The sequence below is a fragment of the Cinclus cinclus genome, chromosome 3, assembly GCF_963662255.1.
Source record: "Cinclus cinclus chromosome 3, bCinCin1.1, whole genome shotgun sequence".
In the NCBI taxonomy this organism is placed as follows: domain Eukaryota; kingdom Metazoa; phylum Chordata; class Aves; order Passeriformes; family Cinclidae; genus Cinclus; species Cinclus cinclus.
This window is the reverse complement of record NC_085048.1, coordinates 100,024,903-100,050,411: the sequence shown is the minus strand read 5'-3', so window position 1 is coordinate 100,050,411 and position 25,509 is coordinate 100,024,903. Positions and strand designations below refer to the sequence as shown.

Genomic DNA, 25,509 nt, shown 5'->3' with positions numbered 1-25,509 from the left:
TGGAACACTGACTGCCCTTCCTGCACTGGCTGTTTTGGGGTCTGCTACTGCTTCTGTGAGCAGGCCTGGGTATCTGCTATCTGTGCACAAGAGCTCACAATAAAGGAAAGAATTGTTGCAAAAGCAAAAAAAATCCTGTAAAACCAAAGGAACTGCGTCACTTCCTAGCACCTGCAGCTGCGGGGCCCTTTCTCCCCGTGATGAGAGCCAACCTGCCAAGCTCGACAGCTCCCTCCAGCCTGTGGGTTGGGTGGGGGTTTTGTGCAATCCTGATAAAATGCAGGCATTCCCTCACTTCTGGAGAGCTTCAATCCAGCAGGTCAGGCATGTTGGGCTGGGGCAAGTGACAGCACTGACAGCACCAGTTGCCCTTGATTCATGTGTTCCTCTACATATGCCACAAAGTCCAGGAAGATAAACCACAGGCTAATCCTGGCTGTTGGGCAAAGGTCTGCTTCAGGAGTTTGTCCCTCTGGGATGGGGAGAGCAGCCCCATCTGCCACCTGGGCTGGGACAGGGAGTGGCGGGGGACACACACAAGGCTGGGGGCAGGAGTGGCTCTTGGCTCCCCATTTTTCTGGCCCTTTTTCTTACCTGGTTCCAACTGAGTTACACAGTTTTCTCCCACCCTTCATCATGGCCCCATAAGCCACAGTGATGAAGAAGGGACAGGATGTCTCAATCCTGTGGAGACTCTGGTGTGCAGTACAGGGGCTAGTCACACACTGGCCTTCCCCAGGAACAAAACAGAAGCAGGCCTGCCCTTCATCCTCCTTCCTGGCCTTGGCTCTTTGCATACAGTGGAGGGACTGAGGGGCCTTTTCCTCTCCTCTCTCAAAACCTGCTGATACCAGCACTGGGCTTAGCAGCTTTATTGTGGGGAGACAGGCACCAAGCTGTCACGTGGCCTCTGCTATTTCCTAAGAAACCAGCTTGAAAATAAAAAATAAATTAAAAGAAAAAAAGAATAATGAAAGAACAATTAAAAAAAAGTAAAGCAACAAGGGAGAACAGAGGGCTGGAGAGCCTGACAGTAAAGCAAAGGCAACCACCACCACACAGCACCCACAGGGACAGATTCCAGGGGAGCACTAAGGCTTAAAGCAAGCAGGAGGAATGGTCCCTGTCCACCATGCCCCTGCTGCCATGGCAAAAGTGTCAATCCCTCTGCCAAACCCCACACAGGGAGGCCAGCCCTGGACCATCAGTGGGAAAACACAGCGGGAATGAATTTTGTCTTTATTGTGGATCAAAACCAGGGGATGGTTTCTGTGACACAGCCAGCAAAGGGGGAATAAAGAATATGCTCCTGGCCAGAGTCCTTCTCCAGCCACCCCAGAGCCCTACCTGGCTTGCAAACTTAAGAAATCTAACACAGACAAACCTCCAAGAAAAATAAAGCAAGGATAAGCTCTCTTCACTACATCATTTTAATTGCATCAACACCCAGAAATACACATGCCAAGAGCCACCCCTCCAAGAGAGCATCCTTCCAATGGTGGGTCTTACTTTCACACTTCTTTCACTCAAAAAACAAAAAAAAGAAAAAAAAATTATAATTGCACTGGTTGATGTATAAACAGTCTTCCCTTTTCACACCTTGGTGGGTTCTGCTGGAAGAGGAGGGTGAAGCCCCAGCACGTGCCTGGCGTGGCCACACCAGCTTCCCAGGAAATGAAGAGTTGTACAAAACAGTATGAAGATTTTCTTACAAACTGCAGTGTTTACTGATTGTTTTGTCTTTGACGTTTTCTTTGAAGTTTCAAAACTATGTTTTGGGTCACTAATGGCTTGTATCTTTTATCTACAGTAAATTTATCATAAATTTTTATTTTTAGGAATGTGTAAGGCATTTTGGTAAGTTAACTGTAAGGTCCAGGGTGAAGACTCATCAAACTGAAGTCCCTTCCTTTGAACTGTCCTCTTTCCCCTGGAGAATGAAAAAAGAACTGCGTTACTCAGCCAGGCCTCACCCTTATTCTTATGGCAGCTCAAGGCCCAAAGCATTTCACAGGCCAGGTCCTGCCTGCGGGGCAGGGAGAACCTTGACCACCATTTCATGTGTTCTCAGGGCTTCCCAAAAGCCACCCAAATGGTTTCTGGCAGCAAGGACCACCTTGCCTCCACTATTAAAGCCCTGCCTGCTGCACAGTGCCCCAGGGCCTTCACCAGCATCAAGGGGAGGGACATGGCCACCACCAGTACCGTTTCCTGGTCTTTCAACTTCTTCACCATTTCTCTCTATTGGCCAGTTCATCCTGGGTAACCTTCAGTAACTCCTGTAGTTTGGTTGCTGCCAAGCCCAGGTCCTTTGTTAATTTTTTTAGTTTTTCAAATCTTTCCTACATGGCAGTCAAAAGAGGGCACCTGCCTGAGCCTCCCTTTGCCACCTGGTGACCTTCCCTTCAAAACACCTCAGGCCACCTTGGAACTGCATCAAGTTGTCTCAGTCACCACAGGCCAGGGGAACACCCAGTTCCCAACTCAACAGGGAGAACAAGCACCCCCAAAGCTCTCTCTGGCTCCCTGGAGAGGCTATGGGCTAGGACTGGATAGTTTCCCAGTGTGTGAAAAGCCCAGCCTGTGAGTGTTTGCTCAGGATATCACACTGATCTCAGCCTGCAGGGATGCAGTGGCTGTGGTGCTGCTGTCCTTTAGCCATGGTGGAGCTCTTAGCGCTCTCCTGCAGGGTAACCATGGGCCTCATTCCCCAATCCTCAGAAATGATAAATCACGCCCGTAGTCTTGCTCGGACATGACTTTTGCTGTCGTGGCACAGCCAACTCACCTTGAGATGCTGGGTCTCCTCCTTGTCTGAAGCTGCTGCATGTTCAGCCAGCCTCAGCTTTTCCAGCTCTGCTTGCAAGCTGCGTGCTAAGCTCTGGGCCTGGAAAGGGACACATTTAGTAAGTACAGAAGCCAGTGGTGCTGGCATCTCCCACACATCCTCTTCCAGCCATCCCTGAGTAACCCACTGGGTGTGTCCTGCTGAAGGGTTGGGTAGTACAGACACATTGCTTGTGCTGATCCAGTATCCACCAGGGAGATGGCATTTCTCACTTGGAGCAGCAGGAAATCCAGCTAAGGCCTATAACCCTTTAAAGGAAAAAAGCCGGCACAAGACATGGGGGGACTGGGAGAGCTGAACTCGAGGGACCAGTGGTGCTACATGGCTTTAGCACAGCTGCTGTATGAAGGTCCTTCAGATGTGGGAGGGAATGTCTCACAGTGATGACTGAGGTGTGGACAGTGATGGGGAAAAGCCTTCAGATTAATTCAAATTAATTTTTGGGCTTCATTAGCAGTTGAGAATCCAGAAAGGCTTTGCAAACCCTAGTATCCTCCTCACCCACACCCACCTCCTCCAGCTCCCGTGCCAGCTTTTGCCGCAGCATTTGCTCCTTTTCTGCTAGTGTTTCGTTCTGCTCCAGCTGGGTTTTCAACTGTGTCGAGAAGAGGGGAAAACAACCAGAAATAAAATTTTAATAAAACTCAAGAAACGAGCTAGCAGAGACACCATCAAGAGAGCTGGGCTGGACAGGAGAAATAAAAACAGAAACTCTCCCCATGGCACCAAAGGGCAATAGGTACCAGCATTCCCCCTCTGCTGGGAGATTGCTGATGGTGAGCCTGGAGCCTGGCTTAGCACTGCCCAATTATGCTTGCTCCTCAGGCAGCTCCATCTGGGATGTGGGATGAGAGGCATCCCACAGAGAAAGATGTGCCTGGCAAGACCCCATGACTGTGAGAAGTCTCCACAGTCAACAGGATTAAAGGAGAAAGACAGAGCACTGCCACTGGTAAGAGGTGTCAGCCTGGAAGGGAACAGCTGCTGCTAATGCCCTCAGCCCAGCTCTAGAAAGATTTATGAAGCCTCTGTAATCCTAATTCTCCAACTGGGAAGGGAATCCCAGCACAGCTTTGTCAGGGTGTTGTCCCCTTCCTCTGAAGAGATTCTGAACCCCACAGGGTACTGTCACATGGCAGTGCTGGCCCAAGGGCTTGCAGCATGTCCTGCCTGCATCTCCCAAAGCTTGCCAGCCTGATGACAGGACAGAGGGCTCCCAAGGGGAACAGCCTGGTGAAAGCTGACTGCTGTGTTCCCTATAGGAACAGGATACATGGTTAATGGGGTGGTGCTGGGCTGTTTCCTCCTAGCACAGGATGGAACACAACACAGCTGTGACAGCCCTGAGCAGAGTCGTGTGCAGTTCTCCATGTGGTGAGAAATGGTGACACAGGGCATGGGACATGTTTACGGGTCAGAGCCTCCCCAGGAGAGGTCTCACCACCCTAACCTAACCAGGGGTGCAGGCTCACCTGGCTCAGATTGTAACTCCATTACTTCTCCCTCCTGTATATGGTTCTTTGCCTCTCTCAGCTGCTGCCTGAGCTGAGGGATGACCAGCAAGCCTGGCTCAGTGGCATATCCCTGTGCCACAGCCTTCATACAACCCACAGGGGCCTACAGATAAAGCCTGCCAGCTTTTGGGCTTGCACACAAGCTGGAATGCTTGGAAAACCACCTCAGTTTCTGCTACAGCAGGACAGTGGTATCTAACCTGGGCAGCTGGAGGCTTAACAGCTCCCAGAGGTGCAGAGCAAATGCTTCTACCTCATCCTGCTCAGGGATGGGTGGATGGATGGATGGATGCACGCACAAACCCCTGCCCCAGGGTGGTGTTGTGGCGTCCAGTGGTGGGGCAGCTGGGTTTTTCTGCTACACACCAGCTTGAGCAAGCCTTGCAGCTCTCCCTTCCTTCCCACTCCCATCACAGGAAGATAGGCAAACAGAAATCTCCTCCTGGGTCCCAGTAATCACCTCTGAATGTGTGGTCCCCAACAGCATCAGGTTTGCCCATGCAATGGCTGTGCCTTCCTGACCTCCCTCAGCCACAAGGAAGGGTGCTGGCCCCACAAGTGCTATGCAAACCAGCCCCAAGGACCCAGCAGTGCATCTCCCAGGATCCCTCCTTACCAGGGCCAGCTCCTTGCTCTGCTTCTGTGTTTCAGTCTTTGCTGCCTCCAGCTGCTCCTGGGACTCTGACAAGAGCTGCCTCAACTGCCAAGGAGGAAAAGAAAGGAAAAAAAAAAAACCCAACTCCTTTTATGCACTTAGTTTTTGTACTCTGGCTCGGGGAAGTTTTTTTTATGATGCAACATCTTCCCAAAGAGGTCATGGTGTCATCACATGCTGACCTGCCTGCTGATGCCTGCTGAAGCAGAGACAGCCATGGGACAGGTCTGTCTCACCTGAGCCACAGAAACCACATAGGCCACCCAGGAGCAGCAGACAGTACCTCCATAGAGATCTCCCGGACCCATCACCTTGCCCATGACTATTGGCTTTAGGAGTCTAAAACCCAGACTGGAGCAACCATCTCCATCTGCATTCCCCTTCTTTGCAAAGCTGAGGATCCCTGGGGCACTTCTCAGATGCCCAGGGCACTCCTCAAATCCTCAAAACCTGCATGGGCGGGCAGGCAGGGTTAGAAAAAGGTGAAGAAGGCAACAGCCTCCACATTTACAGCTTCAACTTCTTTTGTGTAGTTCTGGCGTTCAGAGCTGGCTGTCTCCAAGTGATTTTCCAGTTGTGTTTCCAGAAGAGAGGTGTATTCCTTTAGCTGCATAAAAGAGAGGAAAGCAGCAGGGGGTGGGTTAATTTAGGTCCAACACATCTCAAACATGCCATGGTTAAAGTCTGCCCTCCCCAAGCCAAGTCAGGAGATGGGGCCTACCCAAGCACAGCATGTGCCTCTCCAGCACCCATGCAGAGACCTCCCTTCCCCAAAACACCTCACCTGATCTGTGCTTTGCAGATCTGCTTTCAACTTCTCCACCACACCTTCCAGAGACTTCAGCTGCAGGTGTGACTGAAGCAGAAAGGATCAGAAGACATTGAGTACCTTTGTTTCAATCAAAAACTGGCTGCTGTTTGACTGCCACCTTTCCCACTTTATCCTGTACCCATCCAAGGAGAGCTCCAGAGAGGAGCTCTCCTTCCCAGGGAGATTGAGTCTAACACAGGCCATAAATGGTGGAGAAAGGCAATAGTTCTTGCCTGCAGTATTTCAGGTGGCTGCAATCAGGTTTCAACACACAAGAAACCAGCACTAGACCCAGCACATGCTTCCTGCTGAAAGCACTTTTGGTTTGGAAGCAGCAACTTTCCAATGAGGTGGCATGGACTTCATTATTAAGAGAGGCCAAGCTACCAGAAAAAGCACTTAAAGCCAAGCTGGTTTTTGAAGAGGACTCTCTAGATGCTGAAGTTTTTGGAAAGGAGAAATTCACCTCCTCTCCACTGAGAGGCAAGATTGCTCTGGGAGCTGCCCTCGGGACCAGTTGTTCTTCCCATCATGAACACCATCACTGGCCACATTACTCTGCAATCCTACACCAGCCCTCAGCAGTGCTGGCACTGAAGGAGCCAGCAGTGGGCTAAAAAAATCAAACATCTCTTGTGCAACAGCTTCTCCCACCTCCCTGCAGTCCCAATTAACTCCAAAACCCTATATGATGGATGGGGAGCAGCCAGACCATGGAAAATGGCTCAATCTCAGTTCTGCATTCAAGAGGAAAGATTCTACATGAGGTGGGCTTTTTCTCAGGTGGCTTGGTGACAGGAGGGGTAGATCTGGGGAGAAAAAAAAGCTCTTGTGTCTTGGTGTTCATAGCTGGCAGGAACAGAGGGCCACAAACAATTTCTAGCCAACAGATCCTCTTCTCCTGGAAATCCAGCTCCAAGAGCACCAAACCCAGGTGTGTCACCAACACGTACCTTTTGGAGCTCCTCTTCAGACACTGTGAGCTTTGCCTTCCACACCTGCTCCTCCTCCTCCACACTCTTCTGCAGGTTTCGCAGCATCCCTTCCTGTGGGCAAAGCCTCAGCTGAGCTCAAACCTCCTCCAGCCCCCACCAGGCTGAGCAGTGTAAGGGCTCCAAGCCTTGGCATACTCAAAGCCTCTCCAAGGATTTGGGCCAAACAACAGCTGACAGAATCAGGTGGGGCTGAGGGCTCCTAATCCCTATTCTGAGAGCCCTTGCTGTGCCTCATCCCAGCACTACCAGCAAGGTTTCCAACACAATTAGGCTGAAGAGCTCTAGAAACTCACCTTTATCCTGTTCCTCTGTCTCACTAACAAATACTCTACCACAGGGTAGCCCTCCAACACACCAAGGGATGCTCACTCTGAGCTCATGGACAACCTGGGCTAATAGGAGAACTTCTCTGGAGGGATTTCCAGTGGGCAGCCAACACAGTGAAAAGGGCAGGAACTTACTGTCTCTGCAAGGATCGTTCTATACTGCTCACATTCTGCTTGTAAAGTGCTTTGCGCTTCCTCTGCCTCTTTTAATTTAAGAGCTGAATCCTAAAAGGAGAGGGAAGGGAAGGAGAGAGAGATGAGAAGAAGAAACATGTGACCCTCCAGCACACCCTCACCCCTTCACTTTCCAGCCTTCACTTACTGGTGGCTCTGTTGTGATCATCTGCTGCTTTAGCAAACCCACAGTCTTCTCCTTAAACTCCTGTAGCCACGTGTCATAATCCTGAGTTTGGAAAAAAGAGAACAAGAAAGGAGGAGTATGCTTAGACACCTCTCCTTCCCATGTGGAGGAGGCTCTGGGGTGGGGGGCTGATGAAGCCTGTCCCACCTGCTGTAAGGACATGGTTACTCCTGGGAGGGCGGAGAGCAGTGTGTTCTTGGTTCGCGTCTGGAGCGAGTCCAGCTGTTGGGCCAGCTCTTCCTGAAATAGGGACAAATTGCAATGAATAGAGGTCTTGGGCACCTGCTGGCCAGGCTGACAACACTGGCCCTGCTTTTCTGTGCCTACAGGGCTGGGGAAACCAGCCAACACAGAAAACTGTTAATGCTGGGAACCACAAAAACATCACTTCCAGTTCAACCATCTCCCTGGTTCTCCAACCATGACCAGTACTAGGGATGCACTGCCTTTGAGAAAAATTTTGGAGAAGCTTGTAGAAGAGTTGAGCCAGCACTGTTCCTAAGCAGGCAGGCAACCCAGGGCAGGCCTCTCTGGTGGCTTGGGGAAGCTGAATGTTTCCCTTCCAGCATCTGGAAAATGCCAGGCTCACCTTTGCTTTTGTAGCAGCAAGCAGTTTTTCCTCACACGCCTTCTCCACTGTGGTGAGTGCTTCCATTGCCTTCCAGTTCTTTTCCCGAAGGTCCTGTGGAGACCACACAGAGAGGGCAATAAGCCACATGCCATGCCAAGGGCCACAAAGCTGCTTGCTGGCACTGCAAAGGATTTCAAAGCCTCTACTTAGGGAATTGGGTTTGGTCAGGAGTCTTCCATCCCATGCCCACCAGCATTCCTTTCTCCCCAGTCTTTCCAGTGGCTCCACACACCCCATTGCTCTGACAGTGCCCTGGATGGGGCAGAAACTCCAGAAGCATGGTCAGGATGCCTGCAGGGGACACAGGCCAAGCGCAGGGATGCAAGGTGGCCTCCACACAAATGACACCATCTTGCAGTAGAGGGATAAGGAGCAGAGGAGCTGGAAGGTGTGAAGGAGCCTTCTCAGAGATTACCTTGGCCCTACCAGGGTAGGATCTCTCTGGCTTACCAGGTCCTAAACCTTCCAAGAGAACAAGGGACAGACATGTCACCTCAGGCAGCCCACCAGCTCCAGCTGCACAGTCTGCCAGGGGTATTCCTGCTCTCTGGCAGATGACGCAATGCCTCCAGGCCTCCATGGGGGGCTGGAAGAGCCTCTGGCCACACCCTGGAGCCATCAGCTGGGTGACCACGATGGGTTGTCTGTCACTCACGTACATTGTTTTTCACCTTCTGTTGCTCCACTGCCTCCCGCAGCTGTGTAGCCTCCCTTTCCAAGACTGAGAGCTGGTCTGTCTTCTCCTGGAGTCTGGAAGGGCAGGATGCAGGAGTGAGCCTGAGCAGTCCCTCATGGGCAGCAAACTCCCGAGATGGAAACCACAGCCCTTCCTATCCTGGCCTACTCTGGGATCTACACACAGCAGGAGGGAGGACTTGAGTGGGATCTGGTTTTCCACCCCCTTACCAGCAATAAAAAGTAATCAAGTAACTGGCCAGCTATACATAGGTAAAAAAAGGAAGAAGCAACCTGATGCAAAGGCCAGGAATTCCATCTTGCACAACTGGGACTGCTCCTATCTGTGGACTCATTAGGCTGAGAGAGCCCAAACTCTGCTTTTTCAAAGTATCATCCCACTATCTTGAGTAACCCCAAATCAGGGCTGCCAACTAGACAGCAGAAAGCTTCAGGTTCCCTCCACACCCTCAGATTCCCCCCTCTGCCCTGAAAGGACCCTCAGTTTGAGCAAACCAAGGTTCAGGTCCTTGAGAAGAACTACACAAGTCTCTTGGGCTCTCAGGACAACTCAACAGCTGCCTTCCTTTAGAGGGATGCTGGATGCTTGCTGGCAATGGGGGCATCTGAGAAATCTCCAAATGCAGAGCCTGGATGTGCCCAGCACATGGACATGGAACAACAGGCAAGACTCATGACATAGGAAACTCCAGTTAAATGCCAGGAAATCTTTCTGTGCTGGGGGGTGGGGGAAGATGTTATCAAACACTGGAATAGGGACTCAGAATGGTGGTGAATCTCCATCCTTGGAGATGCCTGGAAACATCTAAAAAAAAACTTCCTGTGGTTGGCCCAGCCTTGAGCAGGGACTTGGACCTGAGACATCCCACACTCAGCACCAATGCCAACAGAATCCTCTGTTCTATAGGAGTGGTCAGACTTCATGTGCCAGCAACAGAGCTAATTAATTATTTAAGCAGCATTGTTGGCTAGGATAGACACTGAATTCCCAGCCAGGCAGCCCCAGGCCTGCTTCGAAGGCAGGAAGCCCTCAGCCACAGGCTCAGTATTCAAGGAAGCTTGGGACACATGGACAGCAAGCTGGAGGTGCCACTGCAAGATGTGCACCTGGACCCACCTTGACTGCAGCTGCTTCATTTCTGCTTCATTGGCTGCCTGGAAGAGATAAAGCACTTTGATTACCTGCCCCAGGCATGTGATACAGATCAGCCCCTTCTGTGGCATCCCAGAGAGGATCCCAGAGCAAAGATAAATCGGGGACTGTGCAAGCAGTGTCACCCACTCCCTCCTCCCACCCCAATTAAACGAGCACACAACCTGCAGGCCTCCGTCTTTTTCTGCCTCCCGCATCTGCCCTGCCTCCAGCAGAGCTTCGATAGACTTGATCCTCTCCAGAAGCTTTGTATTCTCCGAGCTGACATCCTGCAGTTGCCCTTTCACACTGTCCAACTCCAGCAGCTTACTTTTAACCTCTGCCTCGGAGTTCAGCAGCTTGGCCTGCAGTTCTGTTGGAGGGAAGGGTGACAAACACAGTAGGGCAGGTGCAAACAGACCTGGTGACTCCCCACTCTGCTCTGTCCATGCAGGATCTTAGTCAAAGAAGCCTTGGCGGTGGATACTTTGAGGAGGCACGGAAAAGGGTAGGCAGGGATGCAGGACAGCACAGGAGAGAGGCATCGGAGTAACATCTTGGGATAGAACAACAGACCAGCCCATGTCTTGCTCATACCAACACCTCACAGCCTAACTCATCCCTGGATCTACCTTGTCCTGCCCCAGCTGGCTCTTCCGAGCTCTCAAAGTCTCCAGTCTGCACTACAGCCTTCCCCATGCTGATCCCAGTTTCTCACCAGCAATGCTCTGCTGCTGCCCTTTGGTCTTTTCTGCATCTGCCAACAGGCTCCTGTAGCTGCTCTGGGTTTTGCGGAGCTCATCGCTGACCTCATCCAGCCTCTTCTGCAGCATCGCCTCTGTGTCCCGTTGGTAATCCTGCATGGCAGGAAGAGAAGGTTTTCTGGAGCCATGACAGACACCCCAGCCAGTTTGAAGCAAAAGCTGCACGTATCACATAAACTTATTTTTAAGCTGTGTTTAGGGGGATTAAAGTCATCCTCCCACCAAGCTCCCCCTGTGCACGAAGCACCCTGCATTGTGCTCACATTTTATCCTGTGCCAACCCTCACATTGGGAAGTGGACAACACCCAAATGTATTGGTCCTGGGCCAATTCCATAGCCAACCTCCTCTTTGGAGAACTCTAAAAAACTTCTTAGAGCCCTGGTTCAAACTGCTCCAGCCCAGCAGTGAGAAGTGCTAGCATGGGGCTTTGCAGGACAGAGACACCCAATCACATTTCCACACGTGGAGGAATCTTCTATGCCATTTGGGCCAGGGAACACTTTTTATTTTCCATCATAGAAAACAGCAAGGAAGAGGCCTGGCCAGGACAGGCGTTTTGAGGGGGAAGGCAAAGGAGGAGGAGGAAGAAGATGAGTTGCAGCTTAATAGGTGCAAGCAGCACCCTAGCAGAGGGAGAAAAATTGCTTTGCATGGTGGGGACAGGAAAAGGTAAACCAGCAGGCCTGTCTCTGTCCAAAGAATGCTTTCAGCACCACCAGGAAGCAGAGCTGCTCTGGTTTTTGAGGATTTGACTCAATATCCTCAGCTCAGAGCTCCAAGTGTTACTGTGGAACACATTCTCCCCAGTACCTTAAGCACATCCCTGAATTTAGAGCCTTCCTGCTAGTGTGATTTATTTAACTAGCATTAAGGTGTGCAGTGAGCTGACAGCCCCGGAGTTCTCCCAAAAGTATGTCTAGGAGTTCCTGCGCTCACACCAGCTGTGTGCTCACATCACCCTCTTTGTTCCTCACCTGCAAAAGCAGCAGGAGCCAAAAAGAGAACCACATCCTCAGGCACAAAAAAAAATAAGAGCAGGGATATGGAAGGCCCCTTGCACTAGGAACTCCTCTACAAAACTATTTGGGCATGTGCAGATAAAGGTCTCCTCCACCACAGCCCCTTCTTGAGGAGGCCAGAGCAATTCAAGAGACCACAGCACATTCCCTGAGGGACATCCCTCATTCTGTCTGCTACACCGAGATTAATGCTCCCAGCACACATCTTAGCAACATCCCAGCAGAAGCACTATCAATATCCCAAGAAGATGCTCTTCCTTGTGTGAGTAAATCCTGCCTGACAGCAACACACCTCTGTGTGCTCAGAGGCTCTGCTGGGGAGGTGTCCTTACAACACCCCTAAAAACCCCAAACCCAGCCACTCCCTGCTGACAAACAAAAAAGCCACAAGTTCCATCTCCTACACCAGGGAGAGAAAGCAACAAGCTTAAAACCATCTGAGTTTGAGAGAGAAAGCACCTGCAGAAAAATGGCTACAACCAGGGCATCCTGCTCCCTGGGCTCTGATGGTGATGCTACACAAGGGGCACACAAAATGGGACAAGCTAACTGGGGAGGAGAGAATTTAGGAAGGCTGCCAGACAACTTCTTTCCCAACCATGGACATTCATCTCCCTCCTAGCCCTTCCATGGCCAAGTGCATGGATCCCCTGCCATTTAGCCACCCATCTCTGCAAGGGGAGAGGGTTTGCCAGTGCCTGCCTGACCTGAAGGTGCTCAATTTGCTTCTCCAAGTTCGCTGCTTTCATCTCCCAGCTCTTCCTCTGCTGCTCCTCTTGCTGCAGCACCTCCGACTTCTCAGACAGCTCTTTCATCAGCTTGCTGCACTCCTGCCTCAACTTGGCCAGCTCAGCATTTTGCCTGCAGCAACAGAAGCAGGGTTGCTTCAGCCCACAGGCCAGCCAAGCCTCTCTGGTGATGGTCGGGGGAAAAAAAATCCTCCTGTGGACCTTATACAGGACTTGAAATGGTGAACTTTGTTTGCCTGTTTCTAGAACACTCCTGGTCCTTCAGGGAGGGGGTGGAAAAAGCCAACAAATAATTTTTTAGAAGTCCTGTTTCAGTCACAGGAGACATTCCTTTCTTATGAAGTATAGGACACATGGATCTGTGTTCCCAGACACAAGAGGAAGCAGTACAGCTGGAGTCCACTCTGTAGTTACTTGCCTGCTGTTAATCACCAGTCATTTCAGACTGTCTATAAAAAGGAGTGTGAAATTCTTCTACCTAGCTCCTATTTGTTCTGCACACACTGGGCTGGGGTCTGTTCTCTGCAGCATCACTCACACCAAAGAGCCAGCTGCATTTCTTCTCAGGTTTGAGAGTATGAGCTCCCCTATGGGGGAAAAACACCACAGTGGCTTCTACTCCCCTTTCCCTCCTCCACTGCCTGTTGGTTCTGGCATCATCATGGGTGACCCTAAAGGGGAGAAGGATTCCCTGTCCTTTCACATTGGAAGAACATCCTTGTTTCTCCTGGTGCATCCCCAAAAGCCATTTAGCAAGTTCTTCCTCTCTCATTGCCTCCTCTACCTCCAGCTAGGTGTCTGTAGAAGTACCTTTGGGAAAGGGGGCGGTCAAGCCAAGGTCTGCCAGAGGGCTGCCCCAGGCTCTGCACCTTCCCCCAGCCTTACTTGCTTTCCATCTGGCTGGTAGCCTGGTTGAGGGCATCCCTCAGGATGGAGTTCTCCTGCTGCAGGCGAGCCAGCTGCGTGTTGGGGCCATTCTCCAGCTGTTCCTGCAGGGTCCGGATCTAGAGGAGCCCAACAGGGGTTAATGCCACCACCAGCCCTTTTGCTCCCCTGTTGAAGCTCAGGAGATGAGCAGGAGAGACTGGAAATACAGGGGATGTCTGCTGATGCTGACAGCCCTCAGGGGTGTGACACCTTCTCCAACAAGGTTTGGAGTGGGCTTAAAGGGATTGGGAAGGTTATTTGGGGGGTATTAAGTGGGTCCTAGAGGGGTGTAGGGGGATCTGAAGAGGTTCAGGAAGGGATTTGGGGGAGTTTAAGGGGTGTTTAGGGGGAGCCTTAAAGGGATTTGGGGGGAACTTGGGCACCACAGCCCAGGAGCACTGCAGACTCTTGCCCCTCCACCAGCTCAGATTTCTCCAGAAGGTCACACATCTGCCAGCACCTGGCAGAGGAGGGAGGCAGGTGCAGAGCACAAAGTGGGGCTCACCTTGCCCTGGAGCTGCTGGGTCTCACTGACATGGTCCTGGTAGCTGGCCTGCATCCGTGCCTGCACTGCCACGATCTCCCGCTCACGAGCCAGCAGCTGCTCCTTCAGCTTGCCCTCCACAGCCACCGCCTTGGCCCGCTCAGCTGCCAGCTCCTTCCAGGAGAGGAGGCCCCCATTTAGTCCTCCCAGCACAGGTTTCCCCATTTTAAGAGGATGTGGCCTCCTAGCTCAGCAGACTACAAAGTTTAGCCCTTTCATTGCTGCCCCCATGCCCAGGTACATTTAGCACTTACATTTCCTCCTGCATTTTGTTTTGGGCTCTGTGGCCACTGGATGCCACTGTTGTTCCATGTTGGGCCAGCTAAGAGAAAGGAGTAAGACAGCCTGGAATTGTATTTTCCTCCCCCAAGATAAATAACATCACACAACGTTTGGGGCAGAGCAGAAAAATTAAGCAGATGGACTTGACAGCCGCAAGTTCAGCATGGCAGGGATCTGTTCTGCCTCCAACACCCAAAAAGAGGTGGAGGCAGGGAGCTGAGTTAGGGAAGGGCACTGTAAATAGGATCAGGTTCCTTACAAAGGCTCAGGGGAACTGAAATGAGGAAGGATTTGCTTTTCTCCCTGAAGGAGAAGAAAGCTGCAATCTCTTACAGAAAGGGTTTCCCTCTGCTTTTCCCACAGCTGCCAATGGGCACTACCCTGCAGTTCTTTGGGCTGGCACCTCCCCAGACTGGAACAGGCCCAAGACAGGAGGGCAGGGGGGAAACTCCTCCCCTTTTTGGGAAAAAAACAGCCAACAGGTGAAGGCTCCAAAGAGCCCTATGAGGGGGCTGAGATGTGGGGAGCAGGAGGCACATGGTGAGCCACCACGAGCAGAGGCCAGATCAGGGATGCCAGGAGAGCCACACAAGGCTTACCTTGCTCAGCTCCCGCAGTTTGCTCCTGGCAGCAGCTGAATCCTCCTGCTCAGCAGAGAGCTGCTTCTCCTTCTCCTCCAGCTGGCGTTTCAGGACAGCAACCGGGTCACCCTTCTGTGTGGCCTGCCAGCATGGGATGGCACATCAGTGGGAACCACGACCTTCAGACCCATCCCCTCCACCCCACCTGTGTGACATCCAGCCCTCTGCTCCAGCGGAAAATTTGGCTGTACTCACCCAGACACCCTCAGGGCCAACCTGCCTGAAAATGGGACGCCTTCCCTCCCCTTGCACTTCCTGAGGCTCAGCAGAGCCCTGGCAGAGCCCTACCATGTGCCAGGTGTCCTGGATGATTCCTGCTTTCTCTGTCAGGATCTCGATGAGCTGCTGGGCCTCCCCCTCACTGAACACCATGCTGCTGACTGTGGACATGAGTGTCTTGTAGGGCAGGTACAGGGCCCCATCTGAATCCGTAGGTGCTAGGGAGGAGAGAGATGGGATTGGGACTTCTGGGGATAATAGCAGAAATATTGTATCATCTCAGCTGGCTTCAACCCCCCCACAGCTGCCATCTCAAACCATTATCCACGCAGATTTACAGACTCACATTTGGTACCTGAGTGAGAACAGTAGGAAAAGTGCTGGAGATGACATCACACACGTGCTCCTTGAGTCAGCTGTCACCTCTGCCCGGCTCAACAACTGGCCCCAGCACCTGCCATCACCCTCTACTAAACTGAGAGATTCTCAGCAGGAGCTGGGAGTGCCTTGCCAATGCCAGGGGGCTCAGACATACTGGGCATCAGAAGCTGGGCCACACCAAAATACAACCTTGCTGAAGGATGTCACTCCACACAGCGGTGCCAGTGACAGAGAGGTCATCTCCCAGCTCTCACCAGCCAAATTTTTTACAACTCTTTGCTAAGGGAGCAACATTACTCTAACCCTTCCCCTGCTAACCTGGGAAAGCCAGGGAGCATCAGGGACCATGATACTGTTGTAGGACCTCAGTGCACATGGTCACGATACACAGAAAATGGCAGACAGTGGTTTAGGGGTTCCTGCATGTATCTATGGCCCAGTGGGCTCACTTTCCTAGAAAAATACAGAAGGAAAAGCAGTCTAGAGTCCAGTAGCTCCAGAGACCCTGAAGTCATTAACACCAGACTCTCCTGAGTCTCCTGAATACAAAGTTTGGATGTCCCAAGCAGCAAAGTTCAAAGAAGAAGGAGTAGGTGCTGTAGGTGTTGGAGCAGAGATTTTCCTCTAGAGAATGGACCCCATGCTGGAACAGGTTCCTCCCAAAGACTGCAGCCCATGGAAGGCCCCACACTGGAGCAGGGGAAAGGTGTGAGGAGGAAAAAGCTGCAGAGAGTGGCTGTAACAAACTGACCAGTCCTCATCCTCCTGCACTGCTCAGGGATACAAGGTAGAGGAGTGGAGGGAAGGAGTGAAGTTGAGCCAGGGAATAAGGGCTGGGGGGAAGGCATTGTTTTAATTTCTAAAAAAAATCTCTGTTTCTCATCTATTTTAATGGGGATTAAATTAGTTTTCCCCAAGTCAAGTCTGTTTGGCCAGTGACAGTAACTGCTAAGTGATCTCTGGTAGATCCATTTGGGATGGCAGTGCCAAGCCCAGGCAGCAGCTAAGTCTGTGTCCCAGCCACAGACACTTCCCAGCAGCACAGTCGGGGCAGCTCCACTCCCCTTGTGCAAGCAGGGCTGGAGGCTTGGCTCACACTTTACTCATGCTGGCAACTGCAGGGCTGCAGGACAGCACATGGCATCCCCTGGCTCAGTCTTGCTGCATGTAGGGACACACCAAGTGGAATTCCGCCCCTCTTCACGTGGGAGTCGCGGGAGAAAAACACCCCGAGCCATTCCTGTCAGTTTTGCCATCTGTTTCAGTGCTGAGGACATGTCCTTCAACACTTTGAACATGCATTTTTATCTGCTTCTTTGCCTTTGAGGAGAGACCACAGCTGCTCAAAACACGTTGGTCCAACTGCAGTTGGCTTCATGGCATAAATCCTACCAAGAGCTTTCCTTTGCAAAATCCCACAGGAGCAGCTAAGACATCACTCTTCACTTTCAGGGTAAGCAGGATTGGCACTTCATACCCAAGGGAATCTAAGTTTGGAGCACCCAAAATCCTCCCAACTTAACAAATATTAGAAGTTCATCTCCCAGCCACATTCCCTCTGCTGTTACACTTTGGAGTTAGGGCTGTATTTTCCACATGGGTGCATGCAACAAACCAGTCACCTCCAACACCACCCCTGCAATACCCTCCAGGAGCAGCTTCTCCAATCACCATATGGAGATGGCCTTTAGTAAAATCCTTCCCTCAGAAGAACAGATTCAAGGGGTTTAACCCATCTTTGAAACCCAGCAGCTGCAAATGCCCTGCTGAGTAGCAGGCCCTCTTCCAAAACCTGTGTGTGGAAACCGCCAGTCTGCACAGCAGGTTTGGATGTGCTGCAGAAGGGCAGCAAGAAGGGTTGTCTTTTAGTTTGGTGGGTTGGGGATTTTTCTGGTAAAGAAAGAAAGAAATAAAACCTATGCGCATCACATGACAACTCTGAAAACACCTGAGAGATTTCTCCTATGTGTCCACATGGGAGTCCTTCCACAGGTCTGAAAGCACTCACATTTTTAGTGCCTGTAATTATCACTTAACCAAAAATAAATCCCAAACTGTTCCCAGTGGTACAATGAGAGGCAACAATCCAGCTAGAGAGCTGATTTTCCCCTCCCTACACCTTTTTATACGCTGCAGAGTTCAGCACCACCTGATCTTTTCCATCTCTGAGTCAATCAAGTGAGGCACAACTGACGATGGGCAAGCTTTCCCTTCACTGTGAGAGACCCAAAGTCACTTCTTCCCTCTACGATCAATCCCCTGCAGTATAAAACTCCATCAACCTCTCTGCTTGAAGAATCCTCCACCAAAGGAGGAAGAAACGCTAGCAGTGACCCAGCTCCATGAAGAAGTGTGGGAGAGCCCCTCTGTACTTTTAACAGTCTGGGCTCTATGGGGAAAACACCTCATCCTGGCTTTCCACCCAGATGTGCAGCACCTTGGCGGCTGCCCCTCTCCCAGGACAGGGACATGCACCTCTCATTCATTCCCACGTGCAGATCCCATAACACAACAGCAAATCCAGAGGAACCTGTTACTCTCCAACACTTGTGTGCTGGACCAAAGGGATATAGGCAGAGGAATTTGGCCTTACCTGGCTCATTCTTTTTCTTGGATGAAGACTTTCTCTTGGCAGGTCCATCATGTTTCTGATCCTCCTGGGCAGGAAGAGCCGCGGCTTTCCTGACAGCAACAGAGCTGATGACAGGAGCACTTTGCTGAGTGCCAACTGGGGGCACTGCCACAACAGGCACCTCCTTAGTGGCCACCTCCCGGACAGGAGAACTTTTGGGGATGCTGACAGGGGGTGGAGCCGACACCAGGTTAGGAGCAGGCTCTACCTTTGCCACCTTCTTCTCCTTCTTCCTCTTCTCCTTAGGTGATGGAACAGGTTTCTCCTTTTCTTGGGGGACAACGGCCACTGCTGCAATTGGAGTTTCAACTGCTACAGGCTCAGGCACCACGGCAGACTCAGGAACCACCTCCTTGGGAGGGTCCGTCACTTCCTGAGTAAGCTGCTGCTCTGGGATCTTTCCATTTGGTTTCTCTTCCTTTTTCTTGGCTTTTCCTTTTTTCTCAACCAGTTTCTCTTTCTTCTTTTTCTCTAATTTCTGCTGCTGGGTCCTCTCAAGCTCCTTGCGTTGTTTGGCCAAGGCTTCCTCATAAGATGTCTCCTTCATGGAGAAGGTGGACACCAGGAAGATCCCGATGGCTGAGATCACCATGAAGCCTCCGAAGACCATAACACCCAGCGTCTGAGGGTCATATACATCCATCCTGCCTCACTCTTCTGTGCCTGCAAGACACCAGGACAACAGTTAGGGGTGGGAGGGGAAGAAAGAAATGCAATGGCTTTTCTGAGAAGGATCTTCACATGGGCATCTGTGCCTTCCAACAGCACCATGCACTGGAAAGAGGAATACTCCAGATTCACACAGCTCAGGTTGACCTGCCTGCACACCCCCAAATTTGTGCTCCTCTGCTACACCGCCCATGCACAGGGCTCCAGTTATACCTCAGTGATTAAATCTTATCTCCAGCAGCACCAAAGAAAAGTAATTAAAAACCTGGGATGCGGAGACAGCCATGAGCCTCATTCTGTGTCCAGTGGGGTGGTTTTGTATGACCCTAAGCCACACCTGCAGCAGTTAAGACAGCCCACTTTCAGATTGCTGGATGCAGGTTGACCAAAATCTGGGCCTTCCCTGGACCACCTGGCTTTTTCACTGTACCCAGATGCATATCCAGGTGTCATCTTTGGAATAAAATATCCTCCTGGGAGAAGAAAGATTTGCAGCAGCCCTTCCCTCTTCCCTTTGCCAGCTGTACACTGCCGCTGAGCAACAGCAGAGACCACGCTGCCTGCTCTGAGGTCTGGAAAGCAGGGTTCAGCCACACCTGGGGAAAGATGCTGCTATCTCCACTCCTCTTAATGGCAATTTCAACCTGCCCTGGTTTCAAAGCAATTTTTTTCTGGCCCATCCACGTGTTTCATCCACCATGGCATGACTTCCACATGGCTCTGAGGTGGCTCACAATCCCCCAGATGCTGGTGTCAGGCAGTTAATCTGGGAAAGGACACATTCCAGGAGTTGCCATGGCTGTGGTTCCTCATCACTGTTAATCAAAACAGAACAAGCAATATGCAGAAAGGCCTCAGTTACCAGGAGTTCTCATCCCCACGCTTAACTGTTGACATTATCAAATTTCCTCTTTAAGAGGTTTTGGGTTGAGCAGGGAGGGAGAGAGGGGCTGGAAGGGGAGGAGGCAAAAATAAGAATAAGATTAAGGAGATCAGCATCTTTTCAAACCTCAATGCTTGCAGGGCAACACCTCAGAGGCCCTTCCTTTCTAAGAGCTGGAGCAGAAAACTTCAATCTGCAGCTCAAGGCTGTTCGAGGTGGGGATAGTGTAGTGAAAACTCATCTCCAGCATCCAAGCAGGGGATGCAGAGCTGGGAGAAACTGCAAATCTCCCACTGGAGATACCCAATCTGCCTGGGAAATTATGTTCTAACCAGCAGCACAGCTCTCCCTGCCCACCTCTCCAAGCACCCCAGGTAAAGCAGCAGAGAGAGAAGCTGGCAGGCAGGAGGGCTCTCCATGCCAGCTGGAAACCGCCAGCCCTGTCAGGGCCAATTTTCTACCCCAGGGCACTCCTGGAGATCTCAGCCGATACTTCAGGCATTACTTATTGCTATTTCACATCTACCCTGGCCATTTTGCACTTAAATGGCCTCAGCCCACTCTATCCCAGCACATCTGGTGCCAAATCATTACCTCCTGACTAGGGAGCACTGCTTTGGGATGGTCCCAATCAGGACACACAGATAATTCCTAACCCACAGCGTGAAAAGGACAGGATTTCCTCTCCCTGTCAGTCAATAAAAAGTAGGGCTGGAAAACACATACCCACGATCTTGTGCTGGGTTTAGGGCTACACCAAAGCACCCAGGAGCTGTTTCACGGGCACAACAAGGTGACCTACATTCCTCACCCAGCAAGCCCAATATATTTGTAAAAATAAGCCCTTCTTGACCTCACAGCACCACAATTTCAAATCTAGATAAAAATCCACTGATCCAGTTTGGGTCAAGGGCATCCCCAAGTGCTGACAAACATGCTCCAACCCCATCACCTCAAAAGCAGCTTGATGGAGCCCACAGGGGATGGGAATGGGGGAAGAAATCCCAATCTCCACTACAGAGGATGCATGAGAGGACAAAGACAGGGTAGTGAAGTAGGTGAGACAGCAGTGCTGGATGTGGCATCATAGCCCAGAGCCGTGTGCCTGCCCCACACCTCACCCCACAGGACTGTCCCCCAGAAAACCTTCCAGAGCCTCATACCCTCTCTCCCTCTCTCCCAGCCCCACAAGCTGCAGTAAAAGCTGCCTGTACCTTGCCTCCTGCTTTAAGGTCAGAGTGAGATAAGGATGCAAATGAGCACTAAAGTCCTTCCTAGAGAAACAGAAGAACCCCAACAACCTCCTCCAGACCAAAAGCAATACAGAAACAAAGCAGCCGAGAGCCCTGAGGAGCTGTGGATCTGCAGAAGAGCCACAGCAGCTGCCAGAGCTCCTGAAAGCAGCTAAGATGCTCAGAGAGGCCATCCCAAGCTCCCACTGCTCAACCAGGGGAACCCCAAGCTGTTCCCAAGGACAGATGTGCTGGCAGAAAATCGACAGGAAAGAGTGAGAGGTGCCAGCCAGGAAGCAATCACTGCCAGCAATGATGCACTCTTATGGCAAACCTCGGTCCTGTTCCAATGCTTGCACCAAACAGCCCCCGTGCTGACTCCGAGGAGCAAGTTCTACCTGTAGGGTTCCTCCTGTGGTTGGGACTTGGCACAACCAGCCCAACAACTTGTTCAGGGAAGAGCCCATCTCTCCAACGGTGCAGAGACAGGCCACATATGCTTAAATCAAGCCAGACTGGCCTTGGCATTTGGGGAATAAGGAAAAGTCTTCCTACAGGAACTTCCTGGTGCAGAGATGCTAGAAACATTTAAGCCACGGTGTTAACACCCAGGAGAGAAGCTCTGCTTTGACATTTCCTGACTTTGCCACCTTTGCCCTTCCAAGGGCTGTAAGTTTACTCCTGGATTTGCACAACAAGACACCATCCCCCTTACAAACATGTGTGCCCTTTGGCAGGAAAGCCCTCCATGCTTCCCAGCCTTAGCTGGGACAAAACCTTAGTCAGGACATGGCAAAATAGGGCAGCAAAGGTAGTCTCACATGTTCAGCTTGACAGCCACACATTGAAGAGACTAAAAAATTTCAGGATCTTCCCTTCTGTAGCTTCTGGTCATCCATGGGACATCAATCCTATGATGGCATTCTTCTATCTGTTTGGGAGAGGGTTGTGTGCCCAAGAAGTGAGTGGACACCAGCAGTTATCAGAGTACATGCTCAAAAAAATTAAGTACACATCCAACACTGAGTACATTGATTTCCATGAAGTTTCTGGAGCATCCTCCACTCCTCTCCCAGCCAAAAGAGCAGAAATCATCAAATCTCTCCATACACAAACTCCTTCCTCAGAACAGCTTGTCCACATAATGCTTTTCCCCAAATTCAGAAGAGGAATAAGATGGACAGCTGGTATTTCACTTGGCCTTCACATGTAAAGGAGCTGGCTAAAATGGTGTGCTCTGACTCTTCCACTCCTGTGCCTTTTTCTTGCTATACATCAAACTTCCCAAAATTCCAGATGACAGCCCAAGAGACCTAACCTCCCTCACCTCCTTCTACATGCAGCCACCTCTGTTTGACCCAAGCAAGAGTCCAACTTGCCCTAAGGAAGAAGAACCAGAAAAGCACTCAGCCTTGCTGGTTTTTCAGCACTAAACAATTTCCAGGATGAACCAACCCACAGACATGTGACATGACAGCACCAGGGCCATGCCCAGTGTCGTGTGGTCACATTTGTCACCGACAGCTGTGTCAAAAACCAGGCTGGAACCATGCCACCTGTTCAGCCTGTCCTCCCCTCTGTGACCATATATAAAATCCATGAGAATTCAGCATCTTTAAGACCCAGCCCTCCACCAACCCTGATTAAAACCACCCAGGCCACACAACAGGTGGACAGGAGCAATGGAAGAGTCAGGTTGTGCAGCAACAACAGAAACTTTATTTCTTCCCACAGCCAAAGGAAAATATGTTATCTCCTCCTGGTGTTGACAAGTGCTGCAGATAGGAAAAGATGCTCGTTGCAAGGACACTGTCCCCCCCTGCAATCCAAGGCTTCCACTTTGCCATGGTGTCAAAGTAGCATCTCAGTTTAGAGCAATGCAGGAGGGGTGATGAGGGATCAGAGGGCAGAGAGTGGGTTCATACAGACATGCTCTGCATAACCCATAGAAATGCCTGCCTGTGAAGCACCTGCAGCATCCCTTTCCCTACATATCCTAACAGCTTAAAAGAAAAGGAGGGAAAGGGCAAGGGATGAGGGAACTGGGAAGGCTTGATCCTGTGAACAGCAGGACAGCCCAGCAGCAGGAGAAAGCAACAGCACTGCCAGCAGATTAAAAAAAAAAAAAAAAAAAACCAATCACCAGATACTCCTGGAGTTTTTCTCTCCACCCTGTGGCAATAGAGAGACAAAAATTACAAACGAGAAAAGTCTGCATGCCATGAGCAGATCCTGGCCACACTGCCAGCAGCCTCTGTTTAAATACATTTTCTATGTAAGTGACTGTACACTTCCAGCCCCCCAGCAGCATGTGCTACTCCACGCAGCAACTCCAGATCAGCCCATCATCAACAGTTACAGCTCGACTTAATTGAACACGTCTTACTGCTCCATTAGCTCTGGCAGCAGCAGCCAGCTTGCTAGCTTGTGCTTGCCAGCAGTGCTGCCAGCTCCCTTCCTGAGCCCAGAAGTGAGAAAACAGGCAGAAAATACATGTGTATATAGAAGAGTGTAATAGCACCACAACACAGCTGCAGCTTGACTAAACTCTGCAGCGGCTATTAGAAATTTTCTCTCCCCTCCTTGGCCCGAAGAAGCATTTCACTGCCGGTCCCCATCAGCTCCTCCCTGGGGCTCACATCCCAGGTAGCCCCGACTCCTTCCAGCCATTTCCCGCTGATGCGGGGCTTCGACAGAGGTTACAGCTAGCATTCCAAACGCGGACACTTCTCCATCCCGCTCAGCCACGTGTGCAGCACACGCTCTTCCGCTGGACCGCTTCCCCGGCAGGGCGAGGAGCGGGGCAGACCTGCGGCAAGGCTGCACAGACCCCACGGTGGGGTGGGGGGGTCTCCGCTGATGGGGTTGATGCCTCTGTCTAAAAGCTCCGCGCTGCCGGGGGTCTCCAGGTGCCGGCAGTTTTGTCGGGGGAGCTTAGTTAAGGAAGGAAAAGGGACAAGGGACAGCGGCCCGAGCGCCGGGACCTTCTGTAAGCGCGGTTAATCAGATTAGTAATTGTCATCCGGCCGGCGCTGGGGCAGGACGACGGCGCTCGGGGCCGGGGGCAGTGCGGGGCCCGGACCTCGCCCTGCCCGCACACGCCGCCATTCCGCGCTCAGGGCCATTCATCCGCCCGGCCCCCGCCGCACGGACCGGACTCCGGGCCGGGATCCCCCGCGCCGCTCCCCGCGGGACACGGCTCCGGCCGGGGCCGCGGCTCGGGGGTCCCAGCCCCCTCCGAGTGCACCGAGCGCCGGGGCCGGGGCAGCGCCGGGAGGGGGGTCCCGCTCGCAGCGCGGGGCGAGAGCAGGGGGATCACGGAAGCGGTGGCCGGGGAAGGGGCCGGGGGAAAAGGAAAAGGAAAGGCTGCCGCCGCCCCTACCCGCCCGTGCCAGGTCGCGGTCCCTTCTCACCGCCGAAGCCGTGTGAAGTCGTGGCACTTTCCGCCGCTGTCTCGCCGGGCTCGGCCGCCGCGTCCCGTCCCGTCCCGCCCCGCCCCGCGGTGTCCCGCCCCGCCCCGCGGTGTCCCGCCCCGCCCCGCGGTGTCCCGCCCCGCCCCGCGGTGTCCCGCCCCGCCCCGCGGTGTCCCGCCCGCCGCTCCGCGCCGCGGGGCCCACTCAGCGCGGCGGGCCGGGCCGGGCCGGGCTGGGCCGGGAGGGGCGGGGCGGGGCGGGGCGGAGGCCGGGCCCTCCCCGCGAGGGAAGGCGGCTGCCCCGCTGTCCCTCACGGTTCCTCCGTCGCAGCGCCCGGGACAGGGGAAAGACCCGTGGAGCTTTGTCCCCGGGCTGAGCTGCCGGGGATCGGTGTGCGCCGGCCGTGGCTGCCCGCCGGCCTTGCCCGGGGTGTCAGCGTCATCCCCGGGGCACAGCGGGAAGAAGGTGGGTGGGTGGGTGGGGGATCTGCGGAGCCCCAAGCCGGCGGTAGGTGTGCTGCTCCATGCCGGGGGCCCTCCTCAAGGGCTGGGTGTGAGCACCAGGGAGCAGATTGGACCGAAAGATGTCTAGCGTCGGCGGGAGCTTTTTTTCAGGGTTTGCAAGCGTTGTGTGGTCAAACAGCGCTTAGACTGGTCCGTCACCCACCAGCTTGCAGGTCCAAGGACAGGGGGAAAGCCATGGCCACGGTGGGCTCTGCCACGCAGGATCTTGGCACATGCTTTCTGTGTGTCTCCTGGCCTGCTTGTGACCTCCCATGGCAAGATCTATCAGTCAAGTGCCTGTTCACACCAGAGGGACTTTTCTCTCTGGAAATGGGTCAGAAGAGACTCCTTTCACGTCAGAACCAGCCGCTAGGCTGAACCATTGGAGAAGAGCCAGAGCATCTTCAGGAGATGCTGCACCCTTCCAGCCTGTTATAAAAACATGAGAACCACCTCAGCCCCATCTCCCCAGGAACATGCGTCCAAAACCAATCAGCACTCCAGCACCCCAACACTCAACCAAGCAGGAGGGTGAGGGTTGGCAAAAAGGGCTGGTCTGGCAGGGCAGAGGTTTGGTGCCTGCTCTGTAACACACAGGTGGCATTTACACTTTTTATCCCAAAACAGACAAAAGGTCTGGTCTTGTGTGGGAATATGCCTCCCATGCCTCCATACCTGCG

At 52.4% G+C, this 25,509-nt stretch overlaps 1 protein-coding gene across 2 annotated transcripts; it reads right to left on the bottom strand.

Annotated features, from left to right (window-relative positions):
• Positions 1-329: 329 nt before the first annotated feature.
• RRBP1 (ribosome binding protein 1) lies at positions 330-24,385 on the bottom strand. 2 transcript variants are annotated; one of them, XM_062489386.1, is made up of 22 exons: positions 24,296-24,385; positions 18,091-18,792; positions 15,186-15,334; positions 14,856-14,978; positions 13,936-14,088; positions 13,389-13,507; positions 12,462-12,615; positions 10,688-10,826; positions 10,155-10,342; positions 9,955-9,992; positions 8,801-8,891; positions 8,100-8,192; positions 7,658-7,750; positions 7,472-7,552; positions 7,285-7,374; positions 6,782-6,874; positions 5,802-5,873; positions 5,529-5,624; positions 4,979-5,062; positions 3,360-3,443; positions 2,789-2,887; positions 330-1,930 (listed from the first exon to the last, which is right to left on the bottom strand). In XM_062489386.1, exons 2-22 carry the CDS (start codon positions 18,770-18,772, stop codon positions 1,892-1,894), a joined length of 2,760 nt encoding a protein of 919 aa, XP_062345370.1. In that variant the 5' UTR covers positions 18,773-18,792; positions 24,296-24,385; the 3' UTR covers positions 330-1,891. The 2 variants fall into 2 exon arrangements, with proteins under 2 accessions (XP_062345370.1, XP_062345369.1); XM_062489385.1 differs by lacking the exon at positions 330-1,930 and having other exon boundaries at positions 2,685-2,887.
• Between the last annotated feature and the right edge of the window lie 1,124 nt (positions 24,386-25,509).